The sequence below is a fragment of the Ictalurus furcatus genome, chromosome 1 (assembly GCF_023375685.1).
Source record: "Ictalurus furcatus strain D&B chromosome 1, Billie_1.0, whole genome shotgun sequence".
Lineage (NCBI taxonomy): Eukaryota > Metazoa > Chordata > Actinopteri > Siluriformes > Ictaluridae > Ictalurus > Ictalurus furcatus.
In genome coordinates, this window is record NC_071255.1 from 6,629,030 (window position 1) to 6,650,701 (window position 21,672).

At 45.4% G+C, this 21,672-nt stretch overlaps 1 protein-coding gene across 1 annotated transcript; it reads right to left on the minus strand.

Annotated features, from left to right (window-relative positions):
* Window positions 1-325: 325 nt before the first annotated feature.
* On the minus strand, window positions 326-20,428 carry zhx2a (zinc fingers and homeoboxes 2a). Its single transcript, XM_053621933.1, has 3 exons — window positions 19,963-20,428; window positions 4,035-6,573; window positions 326-2,139 (listed from the first exon to the last, which is right to left on the minus strand). The coding sequence occupies exon 2, from the start codon at window positions 6,427-6,429 to the stop codon at window positions 4,045-4,047; it is 2,385 nt and encodes a 794-aa protein (XP_053477908.1). The 5' UTR covers window positions 6,430-6,573; window positions 19,963-20,428; the 3' UTR covers window positions 326-2,139; window positions 4,035-4,044.
* Between the last annotated feature and the right edge of the window lie 1,244 nt (window positions 20,429-21,672).

Consider the following 21,672-nt stretch of genomic DNA (forward strand, 5'->3'; position numbering starts at 1 on the left):
TTCAGTTTTTGTATCTCTCCTTCCGACTACGAATGAAAAGGTGACGATCACACGGCGCTCCTTCGCACCGCGTCAGCGTGTTCGTTTACTCCTCGTGATCTCGTACGTCGCTCCGTAACCGGGCTTCTCACCGTCCACGAGCAGCCCCGCACAAAGAGGAGCTCGGGCAGAGTTTGTAGAAAGGAGACGATTTAGAGGACTGAAACGTGTCCGTTTTAAAACCTAGCACACTGTGGAAGTGTGGGATGGCTTCAGGTTAAACACTTATCTGCCGAACGCTTTTAGTTTTCACCGTCTTGTTGATCATGTACAGAATATTTACTTGTTTTGTTTTTTTTCCTCTTTGGACGAAGATGTGCAAATCTTGTGTTGATCGCTTTTACGAGTAAAATGTCATTTCTTTTCGTTCGAATCCATAAAGCGTAACCTTTTTGTCTTAATACGGAAACACATAAATAAATAAATAATAAAAAAAACCACACGTGTCTGAGCTGAAATTACTGAAATTAAGGTCACGTCGATTCGATACTTATAGATGCGGCCTGTAGGTGTCGGAACATCCTAGAAATCCTAACTCGTAACCTGGTGGTAGAGAATGAATAAATAAATAAATGAATTAAAACCACAACAGAGTGCCGTGTAAATAAAGTCTGATTATTTAAAACACTCGGCTGAACGAACGTGAAACTAGAAACCCTGCCGTAATGACCGCATTAAACAACGCGCAGGGCGTTTCACGGCAACGATCGTTAAAGCGAGCGCCGAAATTCTACTGACCTTGTGCGCATCGATGATTAAGCTATGAAGACGCGGGACTCGAAGCGCCGAGAGGCAAAAAGGCTGTGCTTCGGTAGTTTCATGCTCCAACATGTATATCGAGTAAATCATTCATTATCAAGCATTTCGAGGGTAGAGATGACACGGTACAGCGATGCGGCATGTAGTTGTCTAACTCGAACAAGACATAGGCGTAAAAAAACAACAACAACAACAATTCTTCATAGTGAAAATGGTGTGTGATTGTATAAAGTAAAAGAAAGTTAAATAAAATGTTCCTGCTGTTCCGTCTAACTATTGTTCTGTTAGTGCTGGTTGGATGAATTATTAAATTGAAAAAATAAAGTGCTTTAAACAAAACAACAACACCACCGATAGAGAGAATGAATAAATACACTACGGCTGTCTAATGGGGTGTAAGTACATGTTATAACAACGAAGAAGAAGAAGAAAATAAAATCATTTCAATGGTTTGTTTTATTGATTTACAGCAGGCTTGTTTTAAAGAAAGAGCAAGCATGGATCTTGATACCCATACGGTATTCCTGATACATGTCTGAACATGACGAGAAGAGTGGCAGGAGGGGACGGGAATACACGGAGCTATCTTAAAAGCAGACCACGGCGAAATGGAACTACGCCTTAAATGCGAAGGAAAGAGAAGAAGAAGAAGAAGAAGAAGAAAAAAAAAAATGCTATTCTTCCGCGAGAGTAATATTGCAAAGTCGAACTACAAATAAACATGTTTTGTGCCTCGCTGCATCGATGTCGATTCGGATTAAAATCCATCGTGTGCAGGCGATGCTTCTATGGTCCAAAGAAAAGAAGTCTGTACGTTCGCTTTGTTTGAGGAATGAGATCAAAAGAAGCACCGCTTGTCTTTATCCGCTTCAAATGTTAAGTGCCGTAGTGACCGCGCTTTACCAGCAGGTCCATCAGTTCACAAGAAGGCCGAACGTTCCGTCGGGAGCGTTAAGCTAAATGGCTTGGGGACATCTACAGTATTAGAAATTGTAACAAAACCCATCCGCAGGAAATTTTTTTTTTTTTTTTTTACAAATCTGTCAAAAACATATTTACATGGGCTCTTCTGCTATAAAATAATAACAACAACAACAACAACAAAAAAAAAATAATCCTCAAACACCTAAGCAGTAATAGTAGCATCGCAGTCTGACTTTGGCACTCCATGGTCAGTGCTTACACACACACACACACACACACACACACACGCGCGCGCAGTCCTTTTTTCCCCCCTCTGATGAGATCAGAGTCCAGGCATGAGATCATTGGTTCCAAGTATGTCAACGCAATTATTTTCCTTCCCACCTCAGGGTTAGTCATAGCAGCCTAGTCTCTGTCCTGCAATGAAAAACAAACACACACATTATAGCTTTAGCAGAGACACGACGTGGAAATCATGATGACGTGCGTGCTAGATCAGTTCAATGGTAAATACCTTACGGAAATATAAAAGCAGATCGTATTCTAGAAAGCTTTGAAGCTCTGGCGCGTTCATTCATTTATAGCATGGAGCTTTACGTGCCTAATTGATCCCCTTTCATTTCACATGCAGGGTAATCGCTGGCTATTTCATCCGGGAACGGGTGGAAACAGACAGTGTTTTTGAAACTCGATTAATCTTCAGTAAACACTTTACCCTGCTCAAGGTCATGGTGAAGAAAAACAAACAAACAAACAAACAAACAAACAAACAAACCCCCCCCCCAAAAAAAATAGATCAAATGAAATTATTAGAACACACACACACACCACACAAGTTATATATTTCTTGTGAATGCTGTCGCGCTTACTCTTCTCCGAACCCCAGCGCTTGCTACACACACATACAGTGACGACACGGTCTGCCTGTAGAAAGGAACTGTTTTTACTAGACATATTAATTTGCTTGAATGGATGCTAGACAAGCCTTCCAGAATCGGGAGCATGAAGGTATGTGGAAACTGTGACTAGAGTGTAGAGTTTATACAGTACGGTGCAGCGCAAAAACTACAACTAATGCTACTTACTTCCCATTACATTACGGTTACATTTATACAGCGCTTTACATAGTGGGGGGAGGGGAGGGGGGGATCTCATCAACCACTACTAGTGTGTAGCATCCACCTGGTTGATGTGACAGAAGCCACAGTGCGCCTGAACGCCTACCGCACACCAGCTATTAGTGGAGAGAGTGATGTGGCCAATTCAGAGATGGGGATTATTAGGGGGCCGTGATAGAGAATTTCACCAGGACTATAGGTTATACTCCTACTCTTTACGAGAAGTGTCCTGGGAACCTCGGTTTAAGGTCTCATCTGAAAGACGGTGCTGTTTTTACAGTGTAGTGTCCCCATCACTATACTGGGGCGTTAGGCCCCACCCAGACCACAGGGTGAGCGCCCCCTGCTGGCTTCACTAATACCACTTCCAGCAGCAACCTTAGTTTTCCCATCCAGGTACTGGCCAGGCTCACACCTGCTTCAGTGGGGGAACCAGGCGAGAACTGCAGGCAGATATGTCTCTAGCACGTCAACCCGCGCCATCACGGCATATTCACATGTACAACACGCTTCATCGGGCAAAAACAAAGACGAAAAATGCTCACGTGCGACGAGAGGACACCGGAGCTCATCAATAAAACGTTAGCCAAACATTTTCTGCCTTTTCGTGTAGGGGCGGAAAAACGCATCAGCAGAGACGTTATGGGGAGACGACGGTGACCCTAGCTAGATGAAAGTCCTCGCTCATTTTCCACGCTCGTCGTACGTTTGAGTTCAGTTATGTTACTTGCTGCTTTTTTTGCCTAGTTAATTGGATTTTCGGGCCAAGCGTAACTGCGCGGCGCTTGTGAGATTTCACTCGTCGGTGAGCTAGCTAATGAATTTATCATTTGTCTATCATGTTAATTCATGGCTGTTCCCACCTGCACAATGTTAGTTAGCGACGTCATCAGCACGCCTAGCTCACATTCAGTCAACTGCCAGCCTCTAACTACAAGCCTCTGGTTAATGTGTGGTAACAGGGTAAAGGCTTACCAATTCTATTCCTCAAACATCTATTCCTTAGTCATTATAAAAAAGAGAGAATAAACAATAAGGCCCATTTGAAAAGCATTTGACAGAGGTTTGGTGTAATTAAAGCCTCCAGGTGAGTCATCGCACTTTTTCCTTGATCGTATTACGATAAAGTGGGAAATTAATAGAACATCCTTACGATAAAATGCAGTTGAAAATGCATTGCGATACTGGACCTACCTTTCTTAGTTTATCCCGTCACCGTGTGCTCTGTGGTCAGAACCTCAAGGTCGGCGGCCACTCTCAGTGCCTCAGAGTCTTTTCTTTCAGTGTCAGCTGCCACGGAAACTTTAACCCATCTCCCGCTGTCCGTCGTCACCAGTCCGTGTTGGTCCTTGCTCCGGCTAATGTCCTGCATGTTGTGGCCTAGCTTACTGGTCACCCAGTTGACTATGTCCTGACTGACAAGTTTCGAGCGCTCCGCCAGCTTGTCATCATCCTCTAGTTTTAGTAGCGTTGCCTCAGGGAAGTTCCGCTGTACACCACCGTGGGGCGCTTGTTCGGGGCTCAGCAAGCTGTTCTGCCCGTTGTGTTTTTTGGTGCTCATAGTCTCAAACTGCTCCATCCATTCCAAGGTCCCATTTCTCAGAGCAGATCGGTTATTCTTAAACCAGCGTACGATTTCTGTGCGAGGCAACCCCGTCTGGAGTTCCAGTTCGCTGTACTCCTCCGGTGACGGCCACTGTGTCTGTGAGAAAACCTCTTTTAGAAGGTAGAGAGACTTGCTGTCAATTTCAGGGCAAACAGAAGTTAGAAGAGGAAGGGGAGAGGACCTTGACCGGCCTTCCTGCTCATGTATTCCATTCAGAGCTCCTCTGTCCAGTCTTTTAAAGCCCATGGAGTTGAGCAAGGCTTGTTCAAGGTTATCTCGAAGAGCACGACGCTCCATGAACCAGCCATCAATCTCCGTTTTGGAAAGTCTGGCGTCAACCGCAAGGCTTTCGATCTCAGTCTGTGACGGAAAGCTCGTCCTCTGGAAACACTCCTCCAACATTTTCATTTGCTCAGAGGATTTTCCCTTTACCCATTCCAGAAGGGGAAACTTAGTGGCCACGGGTTTCTGAGGCTGGTTTTCCTTCAACTGAAGGTCAGCCCTTAGTGGCAGTACAGTCTTATGGTTTCCAAGACGCTGATCACTGAACCACTTTTTAATTTCTCCCCAGGAAAGGCCAGTCATCTCAATAAGACGATACACTTCTTCATCATCAGGAAACTGGCACTGAGTATAGCTGGCTATCAGCTCTTTAATCTGACCTGGTGTTTTTTTGCAATCTGAAGAAAGACTGGGTGTAGGAGAGGCAGATTTATTAGTAGTCTGAACGGTTTGGATTATTGAAGGCCTCTTCGGCTCTGGAGACGCAACAGGGGACATGAGAGGCCTCTTGACGGCCTGTACGGCTTGATTCGAAACGGTTAGTGCAAGCGGACCAGAAGTTGCATTGGACCCGTTGGACACTGGTGTCAACACCAAGCCGGACTGTCCAAGAACTTGGCAAGGGAGAGTTTGGATAAGGGATTGGGAGGCTTTTGTGGATTGGGTCAGCTGGGCAGGTAAGACGGTGAATGTTTGTTGAACAGGCTGAATAGTTCCATTGAACATTTTCTTACGTGCTTCTTCGACCTCCTCAGGCGACCAGCTGATGCCTTGTTTTAGCCTTTGAGTCGTGAACCATACTTTGATTTGTTCTTCTGGGTGCTTCGATGCTGCAGTGAGCCATGAGAGCTCAGCCTGTGTAGGATATGGAAACTTATTAAAGGAAGTAATTAGAGTCAGGTTTCCATCAAGCGATGCGTTGTATCTCAATGTGTTCAAAGGAACAGCAATTTTTGGCACTAAACTGTAGTTCGGTGGACGCTGCAGGGATGGCATTATGTGCGAGAGACCCTCTTTTAGTGTTGCATCTGGGATTATCACTGTTCCATTCACATTCACTGCGGTGATCTGTTTTTTGGATAACTCTGGCGTGAGCTTGTCTATTTGACCGTCTCCCAGAGGGCGCCTGCAGTCAGTTTTTGGTTTCTTCACAGCCATGGATTTGCTCGAAGGGGAAAGGTCCTCCCCTGACTGGGGACTCCGAGCTTCATAAATGGCTGCGCAGTTTGAACCTTCAATCGTCTGCTCCAGGATGGTCTGACTGTTCAGTTTTATCCTCTTGAACTTGAAATTGCTCTCTCCAGGATGGAACTTCTCGTTGTGTTCCGTCAAGGTGTCAAACTTTTTCGTGTTGAAGTTGCAGACAGCGCATAGATACAGAGGGTTGAGAATGACGTTAGGATGGTTGGAGTCCACGTGTTCTTTGAATTCGTTAAGGTTCTGAGTCGAGAAGGTACAATATTTGCACTCGTAGCCTCCCTGCACCTTCTTCGGTGGCCGAATTTCCGCCTCAGGCTTTTCTGGATCAGCTATCGCTGGCATAGTGCTTACAACGCTCCTCTTGTCGGTCCAATCCTCACCAGCAGGAACAGACGGGGATCCGTTCTCCACTGTGCTGTCCACACAGTCATCTATATCCTGGTCCAACAAGTCATTTGGCCGAATCATACAAGGGGTGGTGGACTTTCTTCGACTGGCCATGACCTACTGTGCAACCTCGATGAGGGACTCTTAGTGAACGCTGAACGGACCTCTGTCTGGGGACTTCCTAGAGAATATTTCTGCTGACCATTAATGTCAGCTGCAATGGGTGACTTCATGAGACGTCATTGCAGGCCACAAAATCTAAATGGAATGCAAAAGAAGAAAAAGGCAAGCTGAAAGATATTCTTTAATACAACAACTAGTTTTTAAATACATGCTTAATGTAACAACAGCCAATAACGTCCCTAGGAAGTATCAATCACTTCTTTAAATGTCTCTCAACACGATCGATGTCAGTCATGTGCATTTTCTACCCACTTCAAAATCATTTGCTAAACGTGAAAGTGTTAAGTGATTCCTCTGTAACACGTGAAGCCAGTCACCATGTCTGTCGACAGAAGCCGTCTCCCAACAAACCTGCGTTGTTTCACAATTGTTCATTTACACAGTGGGCCCATTATCTCCTGACAGCAAGTTTAATTACACGTTTCCTACTGGACACTGTTTAACAGAAAACAGTCGGATTACAAAGAAAATGAAAACTCTTGAAGCCCCGCTTTTCCAAAATGACATTTTGCCTAATTACAGTACACCCAGGAAGGAGATCTAAAGTAAACAAGAGCGTCGCAAATTGTCTCTAAACGGTCTGAAGGCATGCGAAACGACATTCTAATTCAGACTATAAAGTAATATATGCACTACGTAATGAGAACCATGTTTTGGACAAACGCGAGCTTTCTATCCGTATTCAGTTCACATGAAGAGTTGAGAAAGGACCGTAATCACCGCTCAGGACTCGAGATACAGAGAAGTTCTTGATTCATATCGGGTTTGTCCTGTCATAGTCCAAGCGGGGCTTCATTAAAAATTAACGCAGGCCTTATTTCCATGTTGTAGTTATAGCAACTGCACTGAGAGAGCGACGCGCACTCGTGCTTCATCACAGCAGTGGATTAAGGATCCTTACGTGTTTTAATTAGCGTGGACAGAGACGCAGTTGGCAGAGGTAGAAAAATATCTTCTGGCATGTCTGATTGGTTATCTAGTGTGGATCTTCGTCAGGCTTGCACTGACCTCGGTGTCTCAGTACGGCGGAGAGTGATGAAATATGCATGAGCCACGGTCCTCTCGTATCTCAACCTCAACTCACTCCAGCAGAACCGACCAGAAGCGCGCAAGGGGTACCAATACTTTTTATTTTGTTTTCGTTTGTTTTGAAGGCGGTTGTTCTAAGGGCAAATGAAGATGATGTTATACAGGACATTTTATCAGATGGGTTTTGGTCATACTGTAAACTCTTTATATAGCGCTCTTAAAAAAATAAATTAACAGATAAATCAATTTGGGAAGCCATTTGGGTCAACAGGGTTGTTCTTTACAAACGTTTCATGTAACAGAACAACATTCGATTTGATCTCAGCATCAAGAGAGTTTTTTTTCCACCCCCCACCAAGAGCTTGTACCAAAAATACTGTCTTTTTACCTCAGAGAGAAAAAAACCCCAAGATATCAGTCAATACATGTGTGCAAGAAGGGTTAAGCTGCTGCAGATTTAAATAATGTTTTCCTATGATTGCATGCTCCTTTCCTGTCTCGCCTGAAAATAACTCAAATTGTGGTTAAAATTAATGACTAAATCTTAACAAATTAAAAAAGTGTCTCCCAAAAGTGCACAATGTGGGCACGAGAGCAGACCTAGAGGCACTCTCCCTGTGCTATACTGCTTCCTCTCTACCTCACTGCCTCTTCTAATATGCATTTTTGACAAACATTGAATGAAATGTGGATGAGGCATATGTTACACAGAGGGGGCAGAGAGCGCTAGAGAGAGGAAGATGAGCATTGTGTGCCTTTCCGCTGGCTGAGCTGCATCCTTCCACGGGAGGACGTAACTGTGTTACTGCTGTGTGAGGAGGTGGAGACAGCGTCTTGTTAATACTGTGCAGTGCAGCAGGGAAGGGGCTGAATTTGGGATTGAGGCAGAATTCATTTAAATCTCATCAGATGGGGCCTAGAAACCTTGCAGCACTGCACTGAAACTTGCTTCAGATGCAGAGCTGCTGATCCACCAATACACAAAACTACCGCCTCGAACGCTCTCCCTCCAATACACAAAACTACCGCCTCAAACGCTCCACCTCCGATACACAAAAACTACCGCCTCAAACGCTCTGCCTCCGATACACAAAACTACCGCCTCAAATGCTCTCCCTCCGATACACAAAACTACCGCCTCAAACGCTCCGCCTCCGATACACAAAAACTACCGCCTCAAACGCTCTGCCTCCGATACACAAAAACTACCGCCTCAAACGCTCTCCCTCCGATACACAAAACTACCGCCTCAAACGCTCTCCCTCCAATACACAAAACTACCGCCTCAAACGCTCCACCTCCGATACACAAAACGACCGCCTCAAACGCTCTCCCTCCGATACACAAAACTACCGCCTCAAACGCTCTCCCTCCGATACACAAAACTACCGCCTCAAACGCTCCGCCTCCGATACACAAAAACGACCGCCTCAAACGCTCCACCTCCGATACACAAAACTACCGCCTCAAACGCTCCGCCTCCGATACACAAAACTACCGCCTCAAACGCTCCGCCTCTGATACACAAAACTACCGCCTCAAACGCTCTCCCTCCGATACACAAAACTACCGCCTCGAACGCTCCGCCTCCGATACACAAAACTACCGCCTCAAACGCTCCGCCTCCGATACACAAAACTACCGCCTCAAACGCTCTCCCTCCGATACACAAAACTACCGCCTCGAACGCTCCGCCTCCGATACACAAAACTACCGCCTCAAACGCTCCGCCTCCGATACACAAAACTACCGCCTCAAATCGAAGTTTGTTTCTTGTACATGCTTGTTCGATGGGGTAAAATGCCCTCTGAAGGCAAAAAAGTGACATGTGTGTGTGTGTGTGTTTGAATCCTAGTTCAGGCCGCTTTAAAGATTTCCGACAGCTGTTGTAAGGACATCTTGACCCAGTATGTGAAACGAAAAAAATGAAAAAAACAAAACAAAAACAACTGCATTTCACGTAAACTGATCCATGATATGAAATCATAAGGATTCCCCTTGAGAAATCAAAAAAACTTCTAATAATCAAGAGAAGCTTAGTTGATAAAGAGAGCCAGTGCAGGTCATTAAAATAACCTCATAAAAATAACTTGAACCCTGTGCATGCTGCCCGTGACTTGAACTTTTAAGTAGAAAGCCTTCAGAAGTTTACGTCTACCCAAGGCTTCAAGTTTTGTTTTTTGGGGGTGGGGGTGGGGGGGGATTGGGGGGTGTTAATCTTGAGACCAGGCTCGAAAAAAGAAAAAGAAAACGAGAGAGAGGCCTCCTGGGTTGCCATGGAAACGGCCCTAGGCACGAGGGTGGGAGGGTTTTTTTTTTCCCTCACCAGAGGTCCAGATGAGGATCCGCATTATTCCGCATTCCTATTTTTGGCCGAGGCAATTTTTGCGGGTTAAAATCCACACGCAGCAGATGTGAATGAAGCCATCTCCACTGTTCTGCGCAGAAACTACTGATCCTTAGACCGGTGAGGACTGCCACTACCCTGTAGATCCATTACTACAATCATCACTGTCGTCAAATGAACATTAAGGCGATCTTACGCTTACGTTTTGAGTAATAAGCAAACAGTTATTATTAAAACGTCCGTTGAAGACGCAGACACGTCCAACCCCATTTCTCAGCCTCGTGCTTCAGCGTCGAGTCACGTGCCCGGACCGTCTGTTAGCCTTTACCAAAAATACCGGAGCGGTGGAGAAACTAGGCACACTAGGCAATCGAAATAACGTGTGCATCACAACTAAAGCATGCGTTTAGTCATAGTTACGGTTTAGAGGTCATTTAGCACCAACCCTCACAGAAGCAGTTCTTACGGTCTGCTTACACACAAATACCACCTCCAGAGCACCATCTTTTGTTCTCTGAAGTCATGTTGCTTCATCCGAATGAACAAATCTAACGTTCTTTCGTTTCAGTTCTTCCACCTCATAAAATCACCACCACGCACAAGCCTTGTCCAGAAATGTCAACTTTATTTAAATTCACCCCAAGCGGCAACACACCGAACACCTTTAAGAACACAGCCATCTGTATCCGACTGTATTACAACAACAGGCCATACTATAAACTACTGCTGTTGTTGTTCATCACAATATTTTTTTCTTTAAAAACCACGTTGAGATACACGTTTCTTCCATCATGATCCTGTTTAATATATTTATAATAAAAAGTGAGCAATGCACGTCGTTTCAGCCCGGTGCTCTACTATCCGCTGTAGTTGATGGTTCCAGATGGACGCCCTAAAACCTAAACAATTCAGAACAATTGAATATCCTATCCTCGCTCCAGTGGATAATCTCACCTGGATACTGTAGACTTGTCCCAAAGAACTGCTGCTGTAATCATAAACACTTTATCCCAGGAGTCTTATTAGCAGCCTGCTCGTACGGAGCGTCTATTCGACACACTCGGTACCGTTCGTCTTTACTCTTTTACGGCCGTGCGTGGTAACGGTTTGTAAACTACACTACTCGGTGTCACCCAGAAGACGACGGCGCCTCCTTTCATGAGTCTGGTTCCTCTCAGGGGTTCTCCGTCAGATCGGTTTCTCCTTGCGACCGTCACCTCTGGTTTGTTCGCTAGGGATCTACATCGATAGCTGCATTTCGGTAAAAAAAACGGCCGGTTGTTAAAAGTGCTATACAATTAAGACTGAATCGGATATGCGACTGTTGGACGGAGAAAGGAAAGAGATGATGGGGTTTTCAAGCACAAGCCAAATCTCAGACATCTCAGGCCATGGTGTTTACGGCACGCATTTCAGATAGGATCAGCTTTAATAAGACCGGGTTATAAACGATCATAGGAAGCTGCTTCGCTCCGGACACAGCGGACTGTGGTATGAACTTTGCTGCTTTGAATGGTTTTGCCAGTCTGAAAGTTGAATATTTTGATATCTTTTTCCTAATATTCTGTACTGGGCTCGCACGGATAGTGATGACGAGCGGCGGCTGTATTACAGGACTTATAGCTGCAAGTAAGGAATATTATTAATCGTTGGAGTATCGCTCCTTGAACGCAGGCCGGGTGACTGAAGGGCAGAGAAAGGCGCTCCACGACAGATTCCTTTGAAATGGAAAGAAAAGGAAAATGAAACAAACAAGATGTTGATGTGTGTTTCATCAACCCAGGAATGAAGCAATACAATACAGTACCTTCGGTGATTCAGTACACCTTCAGTGAGGTCCCATTCCTAAGCCCTAACAGGCAGATTCACAAACACCAAAAGACAAGATAAATGTGCACGAATCATGTTCGAATGAAATTCCTCATCTGGCGCACACGCGGTTCTGAGACTCGCTCGATGCTGAAATCACTGCTCTCGTTTGCACTACGGATCCAGACATGTACGTCGTCTCGGTCTTTGTCCTGCTCGGAGCTAAGACGACGACCACAGTGGTATTCGTCAAAGCCTTCGCCGTCATCCATCTGTGAGGCTGAGTCACAGCATCCAAACGCTTGAATCATACAAACTCCACACATTTATAAACACTCGCGCCTTATAAACGACGCTCGCGGCTATAAAGGAAACAAAAACATCGAACGTAAAGCCGACGAGGTGACGTTCATCTGTCGGATTATACGCTGGCGTGTTTTATCGAGCTCTCCTTTACACTTGTATCTAAAAGCACATGTGGAACTGTACAAACAGAAAGGGCTCAAGGAATTGAAGTTGCTTAGGGAACCTTACTGACCACGAGTTAGAACAATGTGGACGCCCACAGCATGAGAAAACTCCCGTACAAAGTCTACAAAAAAAAACAAAAAAAACGTCACAACAGACTCATGAGAGTCGGGTTTTAATGGCGGTAAAAAGCCAGGCCTGTAGTGCGAGATGGTCGGTGATTCAGCTGGGTGACTGACACAGGCAACAGCCAATCACAGGGCTAGGAGCGAAGACAAATATATATCACAAACAGATGTACAAGCACACTGGAGAATAAGCTTGTGGATTTCTGGTGACTTCATGATGTAACGCTTCATCGCGGACTTAAAAGATTCGACTTCCTACTAAGCAAAAATGCAGATTTTTTCACACATTCAAAATTCCTCAGTGTAAAATTAATATGGCATTTCTATAAACGTGCGAGCGTTTTATTTAATAATGACAACCAGTTGCCAAGTATTGCTGAGCTGAGGAGGTGTGTGACTGATCTTCTCATTGTGAACCAAGTGGTGTGTGTGTGTGTGTGTGTGTGCTAACACTCAGTATGCATTAGCTGCAAGCTGTTCAAGCCTTTATTTTTCCAGTTTATTTGCGTGAAAACGTGGAACCTCGATTTGAGACAAAAGGCAAAGGAACATCCCTAATCGTTGCGTCATGGCGTATCTACCTCACTGTAAAAGCAGTATTTTAGCACGGTGTACCGCTGTACTTGCCGTGACTCGTACAGCGGGTTCGGCTCAGCGGTTGAGCTTTGGATGATGATCATCAAACAAAGTTTGATTAAACTTTAATTAGAACTATAAAGCTCGCGCTGTTCTGGCTCGTCATCTCTCCGTACCCAACTGACTGCGTGCGGCTTCGGTGAGGTTCGGCGAGTGAAGTTCACTCACGGCCTTGAGTGCGTGTTGTGAAAATGAGCTCTGCATGAATGTGAATGTTTTTAAAAAGGTCAAAAGATATGGGGTTAGTATTTTAGACGATATTCAAAAGCGACCACAAGCTGTGTTTGCAAAGTCCGCTAGCGATCGCATTTCCCGTGTGTTATGCGTTACGATCCCGTCGTACTGAAATCTCAGTTACCTCGACTGCTATTTCACTTCCTCGGCGTCAACTGCCGATATTCAAACGGGATCACAAATCCCTTTGCGTTTGTGTTTTCCGTGCCTTGCACAGGAACCTGCCGATCAGTGCTGGGGCTGGGAGGATACTACAGGGTGTGTTCGTGTTTGGAGGTGACGTCACTCACAGTCGACTGCATTTTAGACTGCTTTGTGGTCACCGGAGATTCACTGCACATACGAGATTTCTCGAACAATAGACACACAGTATGGACAAAACGTGTGTTGTCTTACTCCGGAGTGGGGCGAGAACCGAATAGATTTTATTTTACTTTTCTCCCGTTAAATCCCCCTGAAGCGAATCTCTCAGAAAAACACGGCTCACCAGCGCTTCATAGGAATGAAGTCAGTAAGGGACCGTCTAAAAATTGCATGACCTGGGCGACTGTGTAATATAAACTAGAATATATTCTAGTTTATCGAAACATTGTGAGTTACAGTGCCCTCCACTAATATTGGCCCCCTTGGTAAATATGAGCAAAGAATTGATCTTTTATTCAAAAAGAAATTCACAAAAATACTCTTCTGCTCTCATGGATATCAAACAATTGCAAACAACACAGGTTTATAAAAAATTAAAAAATAACATCATCTTTGTTAAATATAATATAAATATAATATAAAATATAATACAAATAGAATAGAAAATATAATTATTGGCACCCCTATGAACTCATATGAAAAAAATATATTTGAAGTATGTTCCCATTGATATTTTACATTTTTTTGTTACACCTGGATGACTAGAAACAGGAAATTGTTCAATCATGACTTCCTGTTTCACAGGGGTATAAATATGAGGTAACACACAGGTCAAATTCCCTTAGTCATTCATAGCAATGGGTAAGAGCAAGGAATATAGCTGTGATGTGCGGCAAAAGGTTGTTGAGCTTCACAGAATGGGACGCGGTTATAAGAAAATAGCACAAGCATTGAAGATGCCCATTTCCACCATCAGGGCAATAATGAAGAAGTTCCAGTCAACTGGAAATGTTATGAATCAACCTGGGATTGGACGTGTGTCTATATCGTCTCAACGCACTGTGAAGAGGACGGTTCGAGTGGCCAAAACATCTCCAAGGATCACAGCTGGAGAACTGCAGATGTTAGTTGTGTCTTGGGGTCAGAACGTCTCCAAAACTACAATCCGAAGTCACTGACATCACCACAAGTTGTTTGGAAGGGTTTCAAGAAAAAAGCCTCTACTCTCATCCAAAAACAAACTCGAGCATCTTCAGTTTGTCAGACACTACTGGAACTTCAAATGGGATCGGGTTCTATGGTCAGATGAAACCAAAATAGTGCTTTTTGGTAATAAACAGCAGAGGTGGTTTTGGCACACAGAGAGGTAGCCATATGGAAAAGTACCTCATGCTCACAATTAGATATGGTTATCTTTAATGTTCTGGGGCTGTTTTTCTGCCAGTGGACCTGGACATTGCATAACGGACTATCAAATATCAAAAGCTTCAAATGGGCCGTGGTTGGATCTTCCAGCAGGACAATGATCCAAAACATACATCAAAACCAACACAAAAATGGTTTACTGACCACAAAATCAAGGTCCTGCCATGACCATCCCAGTCCCCTGACTTGAACCCCATAGAAAACCTGTGTGGTGAACTGAAGAGGAGAGTCCACCAGCGTGGACCTTGAAATGTGAAGGATCTGGAGAGATTCTGTATGGAGGAACGGTCTCAGATCCCTCGCCATGTATTCTCCAACCTCATCAGGCATTATAGCAGAAGACTCAGAGCTGTTATCTTGGTAAAGGGAGGTAGCACAAAGTGTTGAATAAAAGGGTGCCAATAATTGTTGCACACCTATATTTAACAAATATTAGTGGAGGGCATCGTATATACAGAAGTTTAAGTGTACGCTAACGTATATATCCTAAATGTGATGTTCTGTAAGTGCAATTCGCAACAGGTCATCGGGGTCCCTCTTTTTCCGTGTCTGAATCTCCGGTGGAAATGACTGGGAACATATCGCACTGCTCAGGTCTGACAGCGCCATCATGTTACTTCCCCGTGTAGTGAGCGTATATATATATATATATATATACACATCATTCACCTTAAATGTGTGTTGGAGGGGCTTCCAATAAAAGCTGTCGTCACTGTGCCTCGAGGTCACAAAGGCTGCAAATCGATCAAAAACCAACAAAAGGCAGACCGCCTTTATAAAACGAGACTACTTGGAGAGGAACTCGCATCGAGAACCAGCAACTAAACTCTCCGTGTGGAAACTGTCGAGCCTCATGCAGAACCGTAAGCAGAACCTGACGCTATGTTCATATGAGGATGAACAGGACTGGCTTTCACAAACCTCTGTCTCTGGCCTGGTTAAAAAAAATGGAAAAACAAACATATTTTCAGCAAGAATATACATCACAGGAGATATACTGCCCCTGAACTGCTTTGGCACACGGCACACTTTCCCCGACTCTGTACATTCATGCACAGAAAGCAGACTCGGTACACGGCGACTGCCTTGACAACAAAAGCAACCGACAGACAAGTAGACGAATAACCTTGCTAACTCTGGCTTTATAATTACCGTGTAATTCAAGTGTATTTACAGTTGTGTCAGCATAATTTGCCCATGAGCGTTTGGAATGTAAATATTTTCATAAAAACTCTCATGAACCCAAATATACAGTGAACATAGCCGTCATCTACTAACAGTCCATCTGTTCAAATCTACTGACCTGTATCACGGCAGAATCGAAAGGCTGATTAAACAACAACAACAACAAAAGACATTGCATGTCCCTATCCTGTAAAACAACCCAAAAAAAAACAAAACAGTGTTTTAGAAGTTTAGAGGAAGACGCTGCTTTTGGACTCGCGCATCATTTCATTGGTGAGAACCGAATGATTAAAGATGCACCAAACTGTCGACTCTTGACCATCTGGGAGGTTGTTGTTTTTTTTTCCCCTCGCTTTTTTCTTAAATATGCAATTGGAGATCAATTATCATAATGAAGACATCGAATCTGGCAGCTAAACAGGGCAACAACAGATGCCTTAATAATATGCTCAGTGGCAGCACGCAGGCGTCTGATATGGATGAAGATCTCCTTGAGCAAACAAATATTTACATGCCAGCGGCAATTACTGATATATTGAACAAATACTAGCTTTGCACTACGTATATCAACTACACACCCGCTTACACGCAGCGAACACACGTTCAAATAAATCCACAGTTTGCAGAACATACGCTGGGACTAACAACTAAAACCTCTCATGCCGTGGCAGGAAATTCAGCAGGAAGATGCTTTTTAACAGGACTACATCCTCACATACCGTGATGATATTTCGACCTGTTACAATACAATACAGAACCCCCTTCTGACAACGGTTCTCAAACTTTCGACATCCAGGGACCCCTTCAACTGGAAAGTACATATTTGTAGAATACAAACATATAACCCAAATAATAATATCATATTTTGGCTATTTATTGGAGCCATATAGGGTTTTAAAGGGTTGAACGTTCCACTCCGAGGACTCGTCTTACTCATTATTATTATTTTAAACTGTTTAAACAGTTTAAGAGCCATGGGTTTGTGAGAATTGTGCTTGTGCTTTGTGACGTGATGGTTTTTGATTTTTTTCGATACACAATTATGGCTCAAATGTGTCCATCTACTTCAGAAACAACAACAACAACAACAAAAACGGTTGGATCTACATTCAACTAGGACAAAGCATTCCTACTGATTGACACAAAAACATCACACTGACCACAGATACCAGGACCAAGTGAGAAGCTACGGGGAAAGATACCACGGGACTCTACGAGCGATGGGACATTCTGCATAGAGAAATACTCTCAGATGGCATGCTGTGTTCCAACACAACAGCAAGTAAGACTACACTTGTTGCACTAAAACATATACCGTTTTCGTACAGTTTCCTTGTTGAGCTCGGAAAGCCTTCACTCGAGTCATTTTGCTGTGGATCATCGTTCACGTTAACGGAACGCTGCAGCTCTAAATGGGACGATGTATTATTTATTCCACAAACACCGAAGGAAAAAAAAAAAAGCAGGATATTAAACACCACCGAAATCGTTCCAACACAAAATGTCCGATGAACGCGTGATGACTTGTTGCTCTCCTTCATTCCCATGACACGCAAGTCAGAGGGCAGGGGTGTAGAACGTCTTCTAAAAGTGGACCTTAATGCCTGAACTTTCTTGGTTAGAGATGAGCACAGGAACAGAATATTTAGAGCCTTCAGTAGGGATTAATAATAAATTATGCGAGGCAAGACACCCTCGGAGTGAACCTTTCCCTTCGATGAAGTCATCACCAGCAGCAGCAGCAGCAGCAGCAGCAGCAGAGAAAACACAGCTCTGAGAGGAGCCCAGCCCACGGCTATGACATCATCGCCTCTGCTCGCTTAGTCACCGACGGCCTGGGCAGCAAAACCGCCTCCTCGGTGACGTCAGCGCTCTAGCACCGACGCAGGCAGCCATTTTGAATCCAGCCAGTCACCTGGCACAAAAAGCATTTGGTGCCAGAGCTAGTGAAGCTGAATCAGGGTCTAATATTTACAGTTATATATTCCGAACAAGCAGCAATACTTTTCCGGTCTTGATTTTATCATCACGGATAGAAAAGCTGCCCTGCAAAAATTTAATTCAATTCAAAAATTTAAAACTCCAGTCAGAACTTTTTTTTTTTTTTTTTTTTTTTAAAACTCGTGTTGCTGACCTCAAGGCCTATTTATAGTCTATAGTTTGAGCGGAATATACACAGAGTATCCTTGGAAGTTGTCTTTAAGAAAAAAAAATACAATTTAAAAAAAAAAAAGACCTGGATTGATCATTGATCAAAGACTACTCAGGAAAACTGTTTTTCACGCTCCAAACAAAACAAAACGGAGAACAGAGAACTGCATTTGTGTGGCAACGTGACCCTAATACTCACTGATTAACCGTGCTACGTGATGAGCGTATATCAGCTGGGGGGGGGGGGAGGGGGAGATTTTCATGATCATGTCATTGTACAAGATACACAACACACACACATACACACGCGCGTGCGTGCGCGTCTCACACGTTTTATGGCTGCGATTCTCTCAAGGCCAGCGCTTTTCAACTTACCAGCCGTCGAGCCGTGAACCTGAATAAGGAGTGTTAAAGATCAGATAAACGCAAGAGAACGCTTCACATAATCATGCGTCAACGCACCCCTGCTCTTTTACACCCCATATCTGAGGACTCTTTTTTTTGTTTGTTTGTTTGTTTGTTTGTTTTTTGGCAAACCCGTTTGTACCAGCGTTCCCAGCTTGAGGTGTAAATCATGTACCTTAACTCAAACAGGGTGATCCAATTCTCCTGAGCAAGTCATCCTTACTAAAAAGATGTCCAAAAAAAAAAACTAATTACGCTCCCAAACTACTACGCTCTATACAAGAAGGTTGAAGATATTAACAATATAGACCATTATTTCCCATCAGAAATGAAGGATGCCCCATGGGGCAAGTCAGACCAGCTGACCAAAGAGTATCTTATATATATATATATATATATAAAAGCGACTTACAAATAAGAAAATACAAGCAAAGCGATATATCAAGCGGAGAACGTTACAAGTAGTGCTACCGTACAAGATCTTTAATCGAGTTCTAGAAGAAGCAAAGTGCGCAGAGTCGAGGTGCTTGTTCTTAAAAACGTTTATAGGGGTCAGTTAGGTGCTGACGGAAGAGGTGGCTCTTGAGCTGTTTTTTGGAAGACAGCGACAGATTCTGCGGTCAGGATTGAGGTTGGAAGTTCACCCCACCACTGAGGGACACTGAGGGACAGAAGGTTCTGGAAAGGGACCTTGAGCCACGTTGAGTAAGCACTACTAAGCCTCGGTCATATTATATATATTATGTATATATATGTATGAGGAGTTGAATGAAAAGCACTCCCAGGACGGTGAAGTTTGCGGTTGATGTCCTGGTGATCTGAGAGACAGGAGGAGTGTGAGGAGTGCTGAACGCAGTGCTGCAGTGTGCTGGGAGCTGGAGGGGAGAAGAGGCGTCACCTGCCTACATCACAGCCAAATCAGAGGAGCTAGTTCCAGCCATTCCTGAAGTCCTCCTGCGAGCTTGACTCGCTCCCTTCGCCTGAGTAAAACACTAACCCGGCGCCGAACAACTCGGACCTCGGTTATGAACCCGGCGAATGAGACGGAGCGACAGCAAGCCGCGCGCTCTCGTGAACGCCATGTCGACACCGGGAGCCATATTCCGCTGTTTATCTCGACGTCGGAGTGAAGACACGCTCACGCGCACGTTCGCTCCGTTTGAAACGGCTCTGAACCAAACCGCCGAGCTTTAAACGTTTAAATCTCAGCGTGGAGCCGTTTATTAAATCAGCGTTATATCCGGACCGGAACACGAGCTTGGTTTGTTTTGCTCTGGGGGGTGTTTTTTTTTCCGTTACCCAGTTTGTACGATATGGATAGAGCAGAGAAAGTTGAACGGTTAAGTTAAGACGTTATACCGAGTAGGAGTTGTGGTTAGGCCACGGCGCTGGCCGTCCTCTCTGCTAACTAGTTAGCAAACGCATACATAACAGTTGTAACTTTTTAGGTTAGCTTTGCTGATTTGAGTCTGTGGTGAATCTTTATTTCAGCTGTTTTCTTACCTGTCCACGGCGCAGGGCAGGCCGCAAGGCGACAGCATAGCTCCCAAAAACACAGAAAGTGCCGTACTTTTCCGAGTGATGTGCAAAATAGAGGGGCTGCGAAAATGTAAAGATTCTACCCGAACCCTATAGACAACAGCCGAAAAAAATGCGCGAGCGCAGGGGGGTGCGACGCCAAAAGGCACGTGACTGCACACGTCAGAGGCCGCGTTTGCATACGCGAGAAGAAGCGCCTCCATGCCGTCGCTGAGACACAGCGGAGCAGTCAAAAGTTTCAGAAAGTGTGAGGAACAGTGTGAGGCAGCGAGGCCCGTCAGTCAGAGGCAGCGAGGCCCGTCAGTCAGAGCCAGGCGGTGTCCCTTCTCCGAGAAGACCGGAGCGCTGCTGTGTTAGATTATAGGTCATTGAATATTAAGCACTGTGCGAAAAGCCAATGATTCTCTCTCTCTCTCTCTCTCTCTCTCTCTCTCTCACTCTCTCTCTCTCTGTGTGTGTGTGTGTGTGTGTGTGTGTGTGTGTGTGTGTGTGTCTCCCCCCCACTCTCTCTCTCTCCTCATCCCCTCTCTCTCTCTCCTCATCCCCCCTCTCTCTCCTCATCCCCCCTCTCTCTCCTCATCCCCTCTCTCTCTCTCTCTCCTCATCCCCCCACTCTCTCTCTCTCTCCTCATCCCCCCCACTCTCTCTCTCTCTCCTCACCCCCCTCTCTCTCTCCTCATCCCCCCCACTCTCTCTCTCTCTCCTCACCCCCCCCTCTCTCTCTCCTCATCCCCCCCACTCTCTCTCTCTCTCCTCATCCCCCCTCTCTCTCCTCATCCCCCCTCTCTCTCTCTCTCCTCATCCCCCTCTCTCTCCTCATCCCCTCTCTCTCTCTCTCTCCTCATCCCCTCTCTCTCTCTCTCTCCTCATCCCCCCCACTCTCTCTCTCTCTCCTCACCCCCCCTCTCTCTCTCCTCATCCCCCCCACTCTCTCTCTCTCTCCTCATCCCCCCTCTCTCTCCTCATCCCCTCTCTCTCTCTCTCTCCTCATCCCCCCCACTCTCTCTCTCTCTCCTCATCCCCCCTCTCTCTCCTCATCCCCTCTCTCTCTCTCTCTCCTCATCCCCCTCTCTCTCCTCATCCCCCCCACTCTCTCTCTCTCTCCTCATCCCCCCTCTCTCTCCTCATCCCCTCTCTCTCTCTCTCTCTCCTCATCCCCCCCACTCTCTCTCTCTCTCCTCACCCCCCTCTCTCTCTCCTCATCCCCCCCACTCTCTCTCTCTCTCCTCACCCCCCCTCTCTCTCTCCTCATCCCCCCCACTCTCTCTCTCTCCTCATCCCCCCTCTCTCTCCTCATCCCCTCTCTCTCTCTCTCTCCTCATCCCCCCCACTCTCTCTCTCTCCTCATCCCCCCCACTCTCTCTCTCTCCTCATCCCCCCTCTCTCTCCTCATCCCCCCTCTCTCTCCTCATCCCCCCCACTCTCTCCTCATCCCCCCTCTCTCTCCTCATCCCCTCTCTCTCTCTCCTCATCCCCCCCACTCTCTCTCCTCACCCCCCCTCTCTCTCCTCATCCCCTCTCTCTCTCTCTCTCCTCATCCCCTCTCTCTCTCTCTCCTCATCCCCCCCACTCTCTCTCTCTATCTCTCTCCTCATCCCCCCCACTCTCTCTCTCCTCACCCCCCCCTCTCTCTCTCTCTCTCCTCACCCCCCACTCTCTCTCTCTCTCTCCTCA